At 36.1% G+C, this 19,329-nt stretch overlaps 1 protein-coding gene across 5 annotated transcripts in view; it reads left to right on the forward strand.

The window, feature by feature from the left end:
* Positions 1–19,329, forward strand: part of RPAP2 (RNA polymerase II associated protein 2) — a 100,217-nt gene that overhangs the window by 13,661 nt on the left and 67,227 nt on the right. For all 5 annotated transcript variants that reach the window (XR_003971375.1, XM_030328269.2, XM_030328270.1 and 2 more), the window contains exons 5-6: positions 128–193; positions 2,091–2,179. Coding sequence is in view for 4 of the 5 variants with exons in the window: in XM_030328269.2 (XP_030184129.1) it covers positions 128–193; positions 2,091–2,179 (155 nt within the window). In the remaining variant the exon portion in view is untranslated. The remainder of the gene's footprint in view (positions 1–127; positions 194–2,090; positions 2,180–19,329) is intronic.

Raw genomic sequence — 19,329 nt, forward strand, 5'->3', positions numbered from 1 at the left:
AAGAAATGGAACTGAGGTCATGAACTAATTACCTGAATTAACCAAAGATTTGTAGATGATTTAATCTTACAACAAAGTTTATGTTTATTACTTGAATTCTTCTTAAGCTGTACTTTCTTTTCTTTAGGTACCAAAACAGAAGTATAAGATTTCTACCAAAACCAATAAAGTCTATGATATTACTGAAAGAAAGGTAAGCTTAAAGGCTTTTTTCAATGTGGCAGTTAATTTTTAATACACTAAATGGAATTCTAAAAATAATTGTTTAGAAGTTTGCCTTTTAGATGGTTGTCATGTTAAAAGTTTATTTGTGAATATTGCCTTCAAGGTGTTAGAAAAAACTGCTTATGCTTTAATTAATATTTGGACGTTTAAAAATTAAAAGTGTATACCGGCACAAATTCAGGCAAGTCAGTCATGGAATAGAATAGAGAGCCAGAAACAGATTAACCACATATGAGGACACTTTATATGTGACAACAGGAGTATTGTAGATCAGTAGAGAAAGGATGAATTTTTTTAAAAAATAGTACTGACAGAAGTAGTTATCCATATGGAAAAAAATGGAAATTGATCCTTATTTCAGTGTACATAAAAAAAATCAATTTTAGGTAGGCTACAGACTTAAATTTAAAAGATAAACATCTTTTTGAAGAGAATATGGGAAAGTATCTTTATAAACTCAGAGAATTTCTTAAGTAAGATAGAAATATTACAGACCATAGAGGAAAAATTGATGTTTTCTACATTAAAATTAAAAACATTTGCTTATTGGAAGTTTCCACAAAAGAGTGAGAAGATGAGATAAATTAGAAGGAAATGTATTTCTCACATATAACTGACTAAAGATTCATAACCAGGAAAAGACAGAAAACCCTGTAGAAATTTTATAGAAGGAACTTGATAATGAAATATGAAAAGATGCTCAGCCTTATTAATCAGGGGAAAAGCAAATAAAAACATTGATTTACAGTCTCCAAATTAGCAAAATTATAAAAATTTGACAATATTAGAAACTCTTTAACTGCTGGTTAAATAAAATTGGTGCAACTTTTTTGAGAACTTCTTTGGTATTATCTAGTAAAGTCAAGTTCACACATTTTTTATGACCAGGCTTTTCTATTCTTGGTATATATTTTAAAGAATTTCTTGCCCATTTCTTCCTAGTTGGGTTAACAAAATATATGATATACTATCATTCAACCTTTTTAAGGAAGGAAATACTGACACATGCTACAACATGGATAAACATTGAAGACATGATGCTAAGTGAAATAAGCCTGCACAAAAGGACAAATATTAAATGATCCCACTTACATGAGGTAACTAGAGTAGTCAGATACATAGTTATGAATGTAGAATGGAGATTATAAGAGGAGGCAGAAATGAGTTATTGTCTAATAGGTGTACAGTTTCAGTTTTGCAAGATAAAAAGAGTTCTAGAGATGGATCATGGTAATGGTTGTACTACAGTGAGAAGGTGTTTAATGCCGCTGAACTGTAACACTTAAAAACAATTTAGATGGTAAATTTTGGTGTATTTGACCACAATTTTTTTTAATTTTAAAAATTCTTAAAGTGCTTATAGTCACATTGTAGAGATAGCAGAAAAGTTAGAAACAACTCAATTATTCATAATAAATAAATGGTAATATACTTACACAATTGAATGTAATGTATATATAAGCCACAACTACAAAAATCTGAAAACTATAACTTGGAACAAAAAACTCAGAGAACATAACAATATGATTATATTCAGACAAAGTTTAAAATTGGTTGAAACTAAATGGTATCTTTTGTAGGGATGTTTCTATAGATAGCAAAACTAAAGGAAAGCAAGGGAATAAGGAACACAGAATATGATAGTGGTTACCTCTGGGGAATGTCGAAAGTAATGCTATCCAGGATGGACACATAATAGAGCTTCGGAGGTACTATACCTTATTCTTACCTTTGTTGATAGATTCATGGGTTTTCATTATTTTCTTTGAACTACATGTTTATGTTTTATACTCTCTTCTGTACATAAGTTAGTTGTGTTTCACAGTAAGAAAAAAATAATTTTCTGATTTTAAAATGTTTTTCAGTGTTTTTGCAGCAATTTTTGTTACAAAGCATCTAAGTTTTTTGAAGCACAAATTCCTAAAACTCCAGTATGGGTTCGAGAAGAGGAAAGGTAATTTAAATCATTACATATACATTTGTTCATATATTCCAGTAATTTCTTTCTACTTTTTGGGATGTATAGAGAGTAGTTGTAGTTTCCTAAGAATGTTACCATCATACACATTTTCATTGTGGAGAAATGGTTATATTTTTAGCTTAGTTATTAAGGATTTTACACTTAAAATCAGAAAGTAAATATAAAAGTTGTTTCTTTGTTGTTTTAATCACAACACCTGAAATTTGCTTTCTGCTATGCAAATTATTTCTATTAACCCTATTAATATTATAATTCTAGAGTAAGAGTGTTAAAGTTTTTCAGGATACTAAAACTGAGGATCCACTGAACTTGTTTTGTTGTTAGAAAACTATGTACTAAGGTTAAAAAGTTCAGGTAACTAATTCATTCAATCTTTATTAAAAATCAGTACAGTATTTTATAAATTTAAAGAAATCCAATTTAATTTTTAGCAAAATGTTTATGAATATTCCTGGGGTTTGCCACTTGGGAAATGTTTAAACATTTACAACATTTTAGTAGTTGCTGAATTTGAGAGAAAATTTATTATTGAGGGACAAATGCCATAATACAGTAAAGGTAACAAAAATTGTTATGTAATCAAACTGTATTGTCTAAATTCAGACAAGCTTAAATGAGATAAGGTCTCAACTCATGCTTCATAAAGAATATTATAACACAAGGCAGTGTTATTTGTGGTAAAATAGTATCAGTGCTAAATAAACTTAGTGACATAAATGTAATGTGATGCGAGGTAACTAAAGATATTTGCCTTAAAAAAAAAACACCTCTTATTAAAGTCTTATCTGATGCACAAGGTAGTATGAAACCACTGTAGTTTGAACTAGCATCATTTGTACTGATGACAGTCCCTTTGTTGGCTGACACCTTTGCCTGCAGATCCAGTGCTGTGTGGTTTAGAATATGTAAAACATACCACCCTATAGCCTTTGTTAATTGAATTACACATAGTGAAGACTAAATTGTTCACTGTTTCTCCACTAGCCTTTCTTATTTGAAGAATAAAGGTTGTAGCATTGTCCAAGGTGAATGGGGAGCTACGAGCACTTTCTTAACTATCACTTTTTGTCTCTTTTACTTTCCTTTAGAGAAAGAGAGCGCAAGTGGGGAGAGGGGCAGAGAGAGAGAGGGAGAGAAAGAATATGAAGCACACTTCACTGATGAGTGTGGAGCCTGACATGTGGCTTGATCTCATGACCCTGAGATCATGACCTGAGCTGAAATCAGGAGTCAGACACTCAACTGACTAAGCCACCCGGGCATCCCTTTTTTCTCCTTTCCTAGCATTTCTTTGGCTAGATCTGCTCATCGCCTTTTCAACCTTATGACAGCTACACATATTGCTGTATTCTATTCCCCAGCTGTTAAGACCACTGTTTCCTTAAGTTATCCCTAACTTTGTTTCCAGTGATATCTTCTCTACTTGCTACTTTAGCTCATCCTCATCCATGCTTCAAAACCATTTACCAAACTACCCTTCCTGTCATCCTTATATTCTTCAGATGTAGTTATTGGTACTTGCTTTAGCTAATTGAAAATAGTTCTTCTCTCTAACCTTTTTCTAAAATCTTATTCTAATATGTTCATAATACCCACCTTTCCTAGAACATGAAGGTCTGTCACTTTATTTGTAGTTCTTGAAATTCTACCTTATCTATATGCCCTTCCCTACCTCACCAAAAAAGAAAAATGAAAATGGTTTTGGTTTCCCTCAAAAAACCATTTTAATTTACATGCAATGTTTGTAGTAAGTGCTTAGTACTGGCAGGCTGTCCATACCTGTACGAGCACACACACACACTTAATGAAACTCAACCTATGAGTTTAAATTGAAATTTTAATTGGATGGCATAATAAATATACAAGTGAAACAAATTTGTACTTATTCTAATGGGGACAAGTATTGGGGAGCCATCAAACACTTTTGAACAGAATTTGATCTGACATTGATGTACAAGATGAGTTAAAGAAGAAAGGATCATAATTAAAGAGCTGAAAGGTCCTTAGAAACAATTTAATCTAACATCTTTATCAAACAATCTCAGAAAAATTAAATATATTTCTTAAGCTTGTGATAGGTTCTGAACGTTGCTAGGATTCTATTATATTTCTCTTTGATTTGAAGTAACCAATAATCTATAAATAAACATTTGTCACAATGTACATAGTATTAACTGTAGCCCTTATTTATGTGTAATACTTGTCAGTATATAATCATATTAGTATCTTTTATATTTGGTTGCGTGTTACTTTAATTTATAAATTCTTATGGGCATGAATTATGTCGGTTTATTTCATGAATCCACTAGAGGTCACTGTGTCTTCAGAGGATGTTTATTATATTTTATGTGTTCTAATAATCAGAATTCTAGAATTCATATTATTTTAAAGAGCTTTTCTAGCTGTTGCACATACAAGCTCTACAGAAATGTGACTTTTTTTTTTAATTTTCTTTTTTTAACGTTTATTTATTTTTGAGACAGAGAGAGACAGAGCATGAACGGGAGAGGGTCAGAGAGAGGGAGACACAGAATCCGAAACAGGCTCCAGGCTCTGAGCTGTCAGCACAGAGCCCGACGCGGGGCTCGAACTCACGGGCTGCGAGATCATGACCTGAGCTGAAGTCGGCCGCTCAACCGACTGAGCCACCCAGGCGCCCCCAGAAATAGGACTTTTAAAGAAAGTCTCTTCGCATATAGTATGGGGTATAACACTTCAAAACCTATCTCCTTTAAAGGGGAAAAATGGTTTCTTTTAAATGGCAGCATTTAGTATGGCAGAGATGTTTTTAATTAGCTTAAAGTAAGCCATCATCATAATAACTTGCATCACCTTCATAATTAAATCATAATCATAATTGTTTTATTGTTGATTTTATTTTATTGATATTAATAATTATTAAGCAATTTTAAATTTTAAAAATAAGAGCAAAATTTTAAATCCACTCAAAGAATTGAGTATTTCATTGCAATGATTTCCAAAATTTTTGACCACTATAAGTATATTTTATGTTATGATTCAATACACATGTAACTGAAACAAAGTTTTATAAAATGATATTTATCCTCATTACTTGAACAGCCTGATACTTTCTACTCTATTGCTTTTTTCCTTTTAATGTTTATTTATTTATTTTGCGAGAAAGAGAACAAGCAGGGGAGGGGTAGAGAGAAAGGGAGAAAGAGAATCCCAAGCAGGCTGTGCTGTCAGGGCAGAAGCAAATGCAGGCTCCATTCCATGACCTCGGAATCATGACCTGCACTGAAGTCAAGAGGCAGAAGCCCAGTTGCATGAGCCATTCAGGTGCTCCTACTCTGTTGCTTTTTTTTTTTTTTTTTTTTTTAATGCTGATAGCAATCCACTTAATTGGTTGGTCAATTGTAATATGCAGTTTTAAAATTCTAATATGCAGTTTTAAAAGTACTCTTGGAGCGCCTGGGTGGCTCAGTCGGTTAAGCATCTGACTTTGGCTCAGGTCATGATCTAGCAGTCAGTGAGTTCGAGCCCCACATTGGGCTCTATGCTGACAGCTCAGAGCCTAGAGCCTGCTTTGGATTCTGTCTCCCTCTCTTTCAGCCCCCCTCCAGCTTATGCTTTATTCTGTCTCTCAAAAATGAATAAACATTAAAAAAAAATTTTTTTTAAGTACTGTTTTGTTGTATCCAGCTTAGGTTTTTAGTTGTTTCACTATAGGAAAGTCTCTTATCAACACTAAGTCTCAGTTTCCTCATTGGTAAAGTAGAAAGTTGCAATTAAACTCTTAGTTCCCTTTAGTTCTAATGTTTTGCAGTTCTGAGTCAGTCAACTGCTACTGCAGTGAAAGTTTCCTAGATAGGAAATGTCTTATTTATAAAAAGTGGTGAAAATTAAAATTGTAAGCATAAGACTGGGAAAATTTTGTAGGGAAGTCTGTTTCATTTAAGAATTTAGAATAAATGTTACTGACTTGAATAATTTGAACTCTTCAGTCTATAAAGATAAAGGCTGATGAAAGATTGGAACGGAGTTCTTAAATTATGAAGAAACCCAGGAATATATTATAGCATGTTCAGAACAACTTGAAGTTGGCATCTTCAGGGACACTATGATCTTCCATACTCTTTGGAAACAGAATGTTGAATTTGACTCAATTTAGTCTTATATTGTTATGAAAGCTAATATAAATTTATTCACCAGACTCCAAAATACTAAAATCTTTAGTGTCCCTTAACACTGCTAAGATACTATTTTATGCCATAGAAGGCTGTGTATCTCATTGCTTAAAATGTGTAAGTAGCTTTAAGAAGGATATAGAGAAATTCATGAATTCTAGCTCCATACTTCTATTGAGGCTTTGGAGTCAGAAGGTGCCTTAGAGGTTTTCAAGTCCCTCATTTTTATTATTAAGATATGAAAAAATATGTGGAGTGTATCTTCAATGTCATGAAGAACAGCAGTGCTTCTCCCAAAATGTCTCCTGATGCCGTGTCAGAGACAGAACATTGACCTAGATGGACTGGGTCATGACGCAGTATGATGCATCTCATGTTGTGAGTTAGAAATTTTTCACCCACTTGGTGGCCAGATACAGACCACATATTTGTTCCTCTTAGACAGTACGCTCATTTAGATAGTCATATAGTTCCATTTATAAATCCTGTTTTGTTCACTACAGGCTCTGACAAATCTTTGAAGGAACGCGGTTTCTTTGTAACTTAAAAAATCAGGAGTTAAAACTAAGAAGGAAGGACAAATGTTGAGAATCAAATTATAGTTTAAAAGATCAAAATGGGGTGAATGGCTAATGCTGACAGAGCTAAAAGCGCCATCATGTGGCCCAGAGTAGGGGATTTTCACACATGCTTCTTGGCAATAAACAGTATAATCTCAGAGGTGCGGAAGCCAAAAACCTCTGCAGAACAACTTCTCTAACCTCTTCCTGAACAGCCACTTCTGTTGCTGGGTGTACAGAATAAAAACTTGTCTTAAAGACGTTTTAACATGTCTCATATTATATTTGAAAAATTTCCACCACAGGGGGGAATTGTAGCCTGCTGCTTTTGTTGATTTATGTATAGTACACATATTCTGAGTGATACAAACACATATATGTGCATATATACACACAAGGTTATTTGGCACAAGTTATTTCTAGTTTTAGATTTATATTGCTAAAGTTGCAGTTAATCATGTAATTTATACTTCGGTGAAAATAACATTAAAATGTTTATGAAGAAGCAGTTTGAAGGTATTCTTTAACTAACATGATTATTTTTGTTTTTTAAGTTGAGGTCCTATCAGATTGAGAATAATCCGGGGCAATGTAAACTTCGAGGGGAATGGAATATACATAGAACAAAGAGAAATGGCACTTTTGCAGTGTCTGGGTGGCTCAGTCGGTTAAGGATCCGACTCTTGGTTTTGGCTCAGGTCATGATTTCACAGTTCGTGAGTTCGAGCCCTGCACTGAGCTCTGTGCTGACAGTGTGGCGCCTGCTCTGGGTTCTCTCTCCCGCGCGCGCGCTCTCTCTCTCTCTCTCTCCCCCCCCCCCCCATGTGCTCTTTCTCCCTCCAAATAAATAAATAAACTTAAAAAAAAAAAGAGGGGCACCTAGGTGGCTCAGTGGGTTAAGTGTCTGACTTCGGCTCAGGTCATGATTTCATAGTTCACAGGTTTAAGCTTTGCATCGGGCTCTCAGCTGACAGCTCAGAGCCTGGAGCCTGCTTTCAGATTCTGTGTCTCCCTCTCTGTCCTTCCACCACTTGTACAATCTCTCTCTCTCTCTCTCTCTCTCTCTCTCTCTCTCTCTCTCTCAAAAATAAACATTAAAACGTTTTGAAAAGAGACATGGCACTTTTAACAAATAGCTTTTGAATTTCATTTAAGGATAGAAAAGAATGCAATATAACTTAGTGCCTCATTCTTTCTAAACAGCTATAGCAAAACAATAAAACTGAATTTTTATATTGAACCTTTCATTTAATAACCTTATTAAGTGCCAATCTAATTTATTTTAGTGTCACATATTATTCTCCATTTTACAGACTGGGTATCAGGGAGACTGTTAAGATTACTCATCAAATATCTAGAAACAATGTTCAATATAGTTTTATTTACCTGAAGTAAGAAAAATGAAACAAAGGAGGGGAAAATAGTCACTTGTAAAGTATATTGAGTTCCTATGAGAAAGATTAAACAAAGGTAGTACCCTCACAACTTTTTAAAGTCTTTTTTCTGATTTTACAGGCAGCATGTTGTAGAAAGAGCTTGAACTTTGAAAGATCCAAATTCGAATCCTAGATTTACTAGTTAATTGCTTAACCTCTCAAAACTTCAGATTCCTCATCTGTAAAGAAAAAAAAGCCATAAGTTATATGAGGATTAAGTGAAGTTGTATAAAAAAGAGCTAGGACAGGGGCGCCTGGGTGGCGCAGTCGGTTAAGCGTCCGACTTCAGCCAGGTCACGATCTCGCGGTCCGTGAGTTTGAGCCCCGCGTCAGGCTCTGGGCTGATGGCTCAGAGCCTGGAGCCTGTTTCCGATTCTGTGTCTCCCTCTCTCTCTGCCCCTCCCCCGTTCATGCTCTGTCTCTCTCTGTCCCAAAAATAAATAAACGTTGAAAAAAAAAATTTAAAAAAAAAAAAAAAAAAAAGAGCTAGGACAAAGTGTGGGTAGATGAAAATATTCTGGAAATGGATGATGGTGATAGTTGTACAAAAATACGAATGTACTTAATGCCACTGAACTATAATTAAAAATGGTTTAAATGGTAAATTTTATGTAATGTATATTACACCACAAAAAAAAAAAAAAAAAAAAGAAAGCCAAGGCCACCTACCATATGGTAGGCACTTTGTATATTCTGGCTTTCCCCTTACCTTTAGAAATTGAGGGTTTGTTTTTTTGTTTTTTTTTTTTTCTTAATTCTTAAGTGTTTTTCCTTAAATGTTGTTATGTAGCTGGGTATTTCTCATAAAATTATCTTAAACTGCATTCATGATTCAGAATAGTGTTTACATTTTGATTATCTCTTAATTCAGCCATACATAGACTTACTCTTATATGGGCTATTCTACCTCCAAGATCTTGAAATAAGAGCTTCCCGTTGTGACCACAACCTCTATCTCATCTACAGCTATCACTCTTGAGTATGCTTTGTAACCTCATTTTGACCTCCTGTCTCTACCTTAGCTCTATTCTTCTAGGTTGGACAGACTTTCATTAAATTTGTTTTCTTGAGCTCCACAGTCAGCAGTTACAGTATTGTCCATTCAAACAATCCCAGATTCTTTCTCCCTTAACCTTCTACCATGTCTACCTTCCCAAGTGACAGTCATCTTTTTTTTTCTTTTAAAATGTTTATTTAAATTCTAGTTAGTTACATAGAGTGCAATATTGGTTTCAGGAATAGAATTAAGTGATTTATCACTTACATATAACACCCAATGCTCATTATAACAAGTGCCCATCACCCATCTAATCCACGTCCCCACCATCAACCCTTAGTTTGTTCTCTATTGTTAAGAGTCTCTTATGGTTTGCTTCATTCTCTCTTTTTGTCTTCTCCCCCCCCTTCCTATGTTAATCTGTTTTGTTTCTTAAATTCCATTTATGAGTGAAATCATATGGTATTTGTCTTTCTCTGACTAATTTCGCTTAGTGTAACATACTCTAGCTCTATCCACTTGTTGCCAATGGCAAAATACTCTTTTGATAACTGAGTAATATTCCTTTGTATATATACGTATACCAGATCTCCTTTATCCATTCATCAGTCTTCAGTAGTCATTTGGGCTCTTTCCATAGTTTGGCTATTGTTGATAATGCTACTGTAAACATCAGGGTGCATATACCCCTTCAAGTCAGTATTTTTGTATCCTTTGGATAAATGCCTAGTAATGTGATTGCTGGATTATAGGGTAGTTTTGTTTTTGCCTTTTTGAGGAACCTCCATACTGTTTTCCAGGGTGGCTGTACGAGATTGCATTCCCAACAGTACAAGACAGTTTCCCTTTCTCTGCAGCCTTGCCAATACCTGTTATTTCTTGTTATTAATTTTAGCCATTCTGACAGGTGTGAAGTGGTATCTCATTGTGGTTTTGATTTGCTGCTGATGAGTGATGTTGTGCATCTTTTCATGTGTCTGTCAACCATTTGGATGTCTTTTTTGAAAAAATGTCTGTTCACGTCTTCTGCCCATTTCTTCACTAGATGATTTGTTTTTTGGGTGTTGAGTTGGAGAAGCTCTTTATAGATTTTGATTACTATTTCTCAAATAGGTCATTTGCAGATACCTTCTCCCATTCTGTAGGCTGCCTTTTAGTTTTGTTGTTTTCTTCGCTTTACGGAAGCTTTTCTATCTGGATAAAGTCCCACTAGTTCATGTTTACTTTTGTTTCTCTTGCCTCTGGAGATGTGTCTAGTAAGAAGTGGCTCCGGCCGAGGTCAAAGAGGTTGCTGTCTGTGTTCTCCTCTAGGATTTTGATGGTTTCCTGTCTCAAATTTTAGGTGTTTCATCCATTTTGAATTTATTTTTGTGTGTGGTGTAAAATTAGTCTAGTTTTATTCTTCTGCATGTTGCTGTCCAACTTTCCCAACACCATTTGTTGAAGAGATTGTCCTTTTTCCATTGAATATTCTTTCCTGCTTTGTTGAAGATTAGTTGACCATGTAGTTGCAGGTTCTTTTCTGGGTTTTCTATTCTATTCTCTTAATCTATATGTCTGGTTTTGTGCCAGTACTATACTGTCTTGATGACTACAGCTTTGTAATGTAGCTTAAAATCTGGAATTGTGATGCCTCCAGCTTTGCTTTTTGTTTTCAAGATTGCTTTGGCTATTTGGAGTCTTTGTGGTTCCGTGCAAATTTTAGGATTGTTTGTTCTAGCTCTATGAAAAATCCTGGTGTAATTTTGATAAAGATTAAATGTGTAGATTGCATTAGGCAATATAGACATTTTAACAATGTTTGATTCTTCCAGTCCATGAGCATGGAACGTTTTTCCATTTTTTCGTGTCCTCTTTAGTTTACCTCATAAGTTTTCTATAGTTTTCAAAGTACAGACCTTTTACCTCTTTGGTTAGGTTTAAATTTTTTTTTTTTATGTTTATTTTTGAGAGAGAGAGGGAGAGGGAGAGAGAGAGATGGAGTGTGAGCAGAGGAGAGGCAGAGAAAGAAGGGGAACACAGAATTTGAAGCAGGCTCCAGGCTCCAGGCTCCACACTGTCAACACAGAGCCTGACGCAGAGCTTGAACCCACAATCTGCGAGATCATGACCTGAGCTGAAATCGGACACTTAACCGACTGAGCCACCCAGGTGCCCCTCTTTGGTTAGGTTTATTGCTAGGTATCTTATAGTTTTTGGTGCAATTGTAAATGGGATAGATTCCTTGATTTCTCCTTCTGCTGCTTCATTATTGGTATATGTATTAATGCAACAGATTTCTGTACATTGATTTTTATATCCCATGACTGTGCTGAATTCATGTATCAGTTTAGCAATTTTTTGGTGTAGTCTTTCAGGTTCTACATAGAATATGATGTCATCTACAAATAGTGAAACTTTGATTCTTCCTTGCTGATTGTGATGCCTTTCTTGTTGATGTTTTTCTTGTTGTCTGATTGCTAAGGCTAAGATTTCCAGTACTTTGTTAAGTAGTAATGGTGAGAGTGGACATCCCTGTCTTATTCCTGACCACAGAGGAAAAGTTCTCAGTTTTTCCCCATTGAGGATGATATAAGCTGTGGGTCTTTTGTATATGGCCTTTCTGATTTTAAGTTACGTTCCCACTATTCCTACTTTGTTGAAGGTTTTTATAAAGAATGATGCTGTATTTATTTTGTCAAATGCTTTTTCTGCATCTGTTGAGAGGATAATATGGTTCTTATCCTTTTTTTTTTTTTTAAGTTTATTTACTTTTGGGAGAGAGCATGCAAGTGGGATAGGATCAGAGATAGAAAGAGAGAATCCCAAGTACGCTCTGCACTGTCAGCATAGAGCCCGACATGAGGCTCGATCCGACGAACTGTGAGATCATGACCTGAGCTGAAGTCATGCTTAATGGACTGAGCCACCCAGGCGCCCCAGTTCTTATCCTTTATTTTATTAACATCGTGTATCACGTTGAGTAATTTGCAAATACTGAACCATCTCTGCAGCCCAGGAATAAATCACACTTGATCATGGTGAATAATTCTTTTAATGTACTCTTGGGTTTGATTTGCTAGTATCTTTTTGAGAATTTTTGCATACATGTTCATCAAGGATATTGGCCTGTAATTCTCCTTTTTAGTGGGCTCTTTGTCTGGTTTTGGAATTAAGGTATTGCTGGCCTCGTAGAATGAGTTTGGAAGTTTTCCTTTCATTTCTATTTTTTGGAACAATTTGAGAAGAATAGGTATTAACTCTTCTTTAAATGTCTGGTAGAATTCCCCTAGGAAGTCATCTGGCCCTGGACTTTTGTGTATTGATTTTTCATTACTGATTACGTTTCTTTGCTGGTTATGGGCCTGTTCAAATTTTCTATTTCTTCCTGTTTCGGTTTTGGTAGTTTCTATGTTTCTAGGAATTTGTCCATTTCTTCTAGGTTTTGCCCAATTTGTTGGCATATAATTTTTCATAATCTCTTATGATTATTTCTTTTTCTGTGGTTTTGGTTATGATCTTTCCTGTTTCATTCATGATTTTATTTATTTGGGTCCTTTCTCTTTTTGATAAGTCTGGCTTTAATAAGAACAAGCTCCTAGTTTCATTTATCTGTTCTACTTTTTGTTTCTATATCATTTATTTCTGCTCTGATCTTTATTATTTCCCTTCTGCTGGCTTTTGGCTTTATTTGCTTTTCCTTTTCTAGCACCTTTAGGTATGTGGTTAGGTCTGTTTTGAGACTTTTCTTATTTCTTGAGGTAGTCCTGTATGGCAGTATACTTCCCTCTTATGACCACTTTTGCTGCATCCCAATGGTTTTGAACTGTTATGTTTTCATTTTCATTTGCTTCCATGTATTTCTTTATTTCTTCTTTAATTTCCTGGTTATCTCATTCATTGTTTAATAGGATGTTCTTTAACCTCCATGTATTTTGTGGTACTTCCAAATTTTTTCTTGTGGTTGATCTCATGTTTCATTGTGTTGAGGTCTACAAATATGCATGGAATGATCTTGATCTCTTTGTACTTGTTAAGGGCTGATTTGGACCCAGTATGTGATCTGTTCTGGAGAATGTTCCATGTGCACTCAAAAAGAAGGTATATTCTGCTGCTTTAGGATAAAATGTTCTGAATGTCTGTTAAGTGCATTGGGGTGCATTCAAAGCCATTGTTTCTTTGTTAAATTTCTGTGTAGAATGATATGTCCGGTGATGTAAGTCGGGGGGGGGGGGTCAGAGTCCCCTACTACTATTGTATTGTTATTGATGAGTTTCTTTATGCTTGTTATTAATTGATTTATAAATTTGTTATTGATATATATTTATATATGCTTGTTACTAAATGATTTATATATTTCTATATTAATTGACTTATATATATATTTATATATTAATTGATTTATATATATTGAATTGTGTATATATATATATATATATATATATATATATATAATTGCCTCCCAAGTTGGAGGAATAAATAATCTAGTTTTTTTTGATAGAAGTATGGCTACTCCAGCTTTCTTTTGATGTCCATTAGCATGATAAATATTCCCCATCCCCTAATTTTTAAATTTTTTTTTTTTCAACGTTTATTTATTTTTGGGACAGAGAGAGACAGAGCATGAACGGGGGAGGGGCAGAGAGAGAGGGAGACACAGAATCGGAAACAGGCTCCAGGCTCCGAGCCATCAGCCCAGAGCCTGACGCGGGGCTCGAACTCACGGACCGCGAGATCGTGACCTGGCTGAAGTCGGACGCTTAACCGACTGCGCCACCCAGGCGCCCCCCCATCCCCTAATTTTTAATCTGCAGGTGTCTTCAGATCTAAAATGAGGCTCTTGTAGGCAGCATATAGGTGGGTCTTGTTCTGTTTTTTGTTTTTTAACTTTTTCAATGTTTGTTCTTGAGAGAGAGAGAGAGACAGAGCACAAGTGGGGAAGGATAGAGAGAGACAGACAGACAGACAGAATCTGAAACAGGCTCCAGGCTCCAAGCTTTCAGCACAGAGCCTGATGCAGGGCTCAAACTCGGTAATGGTGAGATCATGACCTAGGCTGAAGTCAGACGCTTAATCTGACTTCACTTCACAATGAGCCACTCAGGCACCCCCCTGGTGGATCTTGTTTTTTTTTTTTTTTATCCATTCTGATACCCTATATCTTTTGATTGGAACATTTGGTCCACTTACATTCAGGGTGAATATTGAAAAATATGAATTTAGCCATTGTGTTACCTGTAAATCTGGTGTTTCTGGTGATATTCTCGGTTCCTTTCTAGTCTTTGTTGCTTTTGGTCTTTTTTCCCCCCAAAGAGTCCCCTTTAATATATCTTCTAGGGCTGGTTTACTGGTCACAAACTTTAGTTTTTGTTTTTCTGGGAAACTCTATCTCTCCTTCCATTCTGAATGATGGCCTGCTAGATAAAGTATTCTTGGCTGCACATTTTTCCCATTTAGCATGTTCAATATATCCTGCCATCCCTTCTGTCCTGCCAAGTTTCTGTGAATGAGTCTACTGCAAACCTGATCTGTATTCCTTTGTAGGTTAAGGACTTTTTTTTTCCCCTTGCTGCTTTGGAGATTCTTTCCTTCTCTGGGTATTTTGTGAATTTGACTATGATATACCTTGGCGATTGCCAGCTTTTGTTGAATTTCATTGGAGTTGTCTGTGCTTCTTGGATTTCATTGTCTGTGTCCTTTCCCGGATTAGGGAAGTTTTCAGCTATAATTTGCTCAAATAAACCTTCTGCCCCTTTTTTCCGTCTCTTCATCTTCTGAGTCTCCTATGGTATGAATGTTATTACGTTTTCAGACGTCGCTGAGTTCCCTAAGTCTACCTTCGTGATCCAGTACCTGTTTTTCCCTCTTCTTTTCAGCTTCATTATTTTTTGTGATTTTATCTTTTATATCACTGATTCATTCTTCTGCTTTGTTCATCCTTGGTATTATGGCATCCATTCAGGTTTGCATCCTGGTTATAGCATTTTTAATTTTGTCCTCATTGGATTTTAGTTCTTTTATGTCTGCAGTAAATGATTCTGTAGTGTCTTCTATGCTTTTTTCAAACCCAGTTAGTGCCCTTATAATTGTTTTAAATTCTAGTTCAGACATCTTCTATCTGTATTGATTAAATACCTGGCTGTTACTTCTACTCCTGCTCTTTCTTTTGGGGTGTATTCCTACATCTTGTCATTTTGTCCAGACAAAATATGATTTGATCTGCTTGTTAAAAGAAGCTAGACCTAAAAATAAAAGCAATATTTGTATTTATATAGTTATATATATATATATATTTTATAATATTATAAAATATATATATATACATATAAAACTAAAAAGTTAAAAAAATAAAAAGGAATCTAGACCCTATTTCCCCTAGAGCTGAAGCTTTGCAGCATTCTATGATCAGTGGAGTTGGGAGTGTACAAGGGGTTTGTGCTGGTCTTCTGGGGCCAGCTTCTGTGCTGCTTCTCAGGCCAACTTGCCCTCATTGAGATACACCTGCAGGGCACAGCAGGGTGCAGCAGGGCTGGGGCTTGGCGTAAGCAGCTCAGGTCTTTACTTGGTGATGCTGGTTAGCTCACTGAGGTCAGTCAGTGCTGATGGACGGGGGAGCAAAATGGGTTTGCTCCGCTCTCTTATCCACAGAGCAGAGAGCTTGCACCCACCACTCTTCAGGAATCCCTCACAGAAGAGAACACAATTATCTCCCTTATGTCCCAGGCTGCCTTCACCCTGTTTATGTCCAAGTTGTTTTGTCTCAGGCCCATGGCTGGGTTTCTAAACTCCAAATTTTAGGGACTTGGTTGGCATGGCTCCAAGCTGTTCCTCTGGAAGAGGGCCTTGCCATGCTTTTGCCATTTGCCAGCTTGTCCAAGACAGCAGTCACACGACCACACAGTGGTTCAGATCTTAGGCAAAGCAGAACAGAAAGCCTGCATCAAGATTCACTGCCCTCATGAGCACTGGGTGTTGTATGGAAACCAATTTGTCAATAAATTTCATATATATATATAAAAAAAAAAAAAAAAGATTCACTGCCCTCTTCCTCAAAACACTAAAAACAGAACTACCCTACGACCCACCAATTGCACTACTAGGCATTTATCCACAGGATACAGGTGTGCTTGTCTCAAAGGGACACATGCACCCCCATGTTTATAGCAGCACTATCAACAATAGCCAAAATATGGATAGAGCCCAAATGTCCATCGATGGATGAATGGATAAAGAAGATGTGGTATATGTATATGTATATGTATATGTATATGTATATGTATATGTATATATGTATATATACACAATGGAGTATTGCTCAGCAATCAAAAAGAATGAAATCTTGCCATTTGCAACTACATGGATGGAACTGGAGAATATTATGCTAAGTGAAATTAGAGAAAGACAAAAATGGTATGACTTCACTCATATGAGGACTTTAAGAGACAAAACAGATGAACATAAGGGAAGGGAAACAAAAATAAAAACAGGAAGGGGGCAAAACAGAAGAGACCCATAAATGTGGAGAACAAACAGAAGGTTGCTGGGGGGGTTGTGGGAGGGGGGATGGGCTAAATAGGTAAGGGCACTAAGGAATCTACTCCTGAAATCATTGTTGCACTATATGCTAACTAATTTGGATGTAAATTTTAAAAAATATAAAATAAATTTAAAAAATAAAAAATAAAATTTAAAAAAAATAAAAAATAAATTAAAAAAAAAAAAAGATTCACTGCCCTCAGCCAGTGTTTCCACTGCTGTGCCTGGCAACAGTACAGCACATTGGTGCCATCCATTCTTCTGGCCCTGGAGAGGCCTTGCAGCCACTCCCAAGGGGAGTGGAGGGGAACTGTTTCTCCTCATGTGACCCAGGGGATCCTCAGTCCATGCTGTCCACTCTCGGTTCTCCACTCTCCTTCACCAGAGGAGCACCACTAAACCGGGCTGGACCCCTGTAGTGGGCAGACTTCTACAACTTCAGATTTTGGGCTCCACTGCTTCTAATACCTTGTGGTACTCTATATAAGCAGGGCTCCTTCCCCTCCACAGCACCCGCAGTTCTTACCTCCCCCAAATCAAGTCTCCGCAGCTCCTACCTTCTACAATTCTACTTGTAGACTTGCAGTTTTGTTCTCTCAGTCCTCAGATTGATTTCTTGGGTGTTCAGAATGATTTGATTTTTATCTAGCTGTGTTTGAGGTACTAGGCAAGCTTAGGGTCCCCCTATTCCTCTACCATCTTAACTCCTCCCTCACCCTTTTTTTCTGTGCTTGGGTTCCTGATCTTTATTGAGTAAAGTTCTCAAGCGCTTTAGATAAGCTGTCTCATTTAGAACATTAGTGCTTTAAATAAGCTGTCTCAGTCCTTACAAGACCCCTTGGAAGTGTTATTACTCATTTTATGGGTGGTAGAACTGAAGCTCACAGAGGTTTAGTGACTAACCCAGAACACTAGGCTCATTTATATAGATCTAGAATTTAAACCCAGATCTGACACCAAAGCCTCATGTACTCTTTCCATTCCTTTGGCCCTGTTCCATTTTATTCTGTGTAATCTCACTCATGTGTTCACATGTTTTTTTCTTTGTTTCTTATTGACTCTCTGATAAGTTCACACATTTTCTTCTCTCCTTAAACTTTGAACCCAATCCCCAACTCATTATAGATAATTTAACCTACCACTTAACTAAATGATTGAGTGCATCCAGCAGAATTTCCTTCAACGTTATTTTCTTATCCTCTCTCATTTCTCTGCCTCATTGCTTATACTTTCTATGTTCCTGATTCTTTTCTTCTGTCACCAAGGCTTGCTTCATGATTTATTCCTATTTTCTCACTCTTTTAAGCTCTCCTCTCAAGTTGATTATTTTTCTTCTACTTTAAAAAGGTTGGTAGGGACAGAACCCTGAAAAATATCCATTAAGTTTAGCATTTCTATGGTGATTGGTAATATTAGCAAGAGACATCTCAGTAGAGTAATGCATACAGATTCCAGGAGGCAGAGGGGTGATGATTGAATAGGAGATGTGGAATTGAAAACCAGTGCAGACTCCTATAAAGAAAGGTTACAATGAAAAAGGGAGTGGGGGGAGCTGTATGATTGAAGGACAGGGTTTGTTGGTTTCTGTGTTTATTTTCTCAAGATAGATTTAAGTATGATAATATCCATGATAATATCCTAAAAGGCAAGAGGAAAAAGGGAGAGGTTTATGGAGTAAAACCTCAGATCCATAGAGTTAGCCTTAAAGGCTTTTATATATAAACTATATGAATCTTTATAGACCCAACTGAATCTAAAGCTTTTCTTCACTGGCTCAACAAGCAACTTTTATTTCTTCTGTAATTTGTTGTAGCAGTTCATGTATCTCTCATGATACTTAACATATATTCTCTGAAATTATGTGATGCAAAATGTAGTTAAGAGCCCTGCTGTCTTGATTTGATTTCTGGCTTTACCACTTACCAGTTGTGTGGCTTTCCACTACTTATTCTTTTAGTACTCAAATTTTTTTATCTGTAACATGGGGATAATAGTTGTAGCTACTCATTCTTGTGAGGATTAACCTTTGTGAAGCTCTTAGAACAGGCGTTTTTCTCCTACTAAATTGTAACGTCCTTAAGAATAAGAACCTGTTCTTTATATTACTTAATATACCCAGCATAAATCATACATATAATAGTTCAGAATTTTATTTTTGAAGGAATAATGGAATATATACCCTGCATTTGTAGGTTAGCTGTTGAGTATAAGAGTCCAATTGAGAATCACTGTCTATACATATTTTCTTACCTATAGAGATACTCAGACCCTATAGGACTAAATGCCAGGCAGCTGCAAGGCACTGAACCTTGACAATTTTAGCCAGGAAGACTTGGATGGGGATGTGGGATAGGAAGAATGAAAGAACTACAGGTACCTGTGAGAGGCAATAAAATCCTCTGTTGTAAAAGTTAGCATATTATTTAGGCCAAAAAAGCTCTTAATGAGAGTTATAAATATCCCC

This window comes from Lynx canadensis, chromosome C1, assembly GCF_007474595.2.
Source record: "Lynx canadensis isolate LIC74 chromosome C1, mLynCan4.pri.v2, whole genome shotgun sequence".
Lineage (NCBI taxonomy): Eukaryota > Metazoa > Chordata > Mammalia > Carnivora > Felidae > Lynx > Lynx canadensis.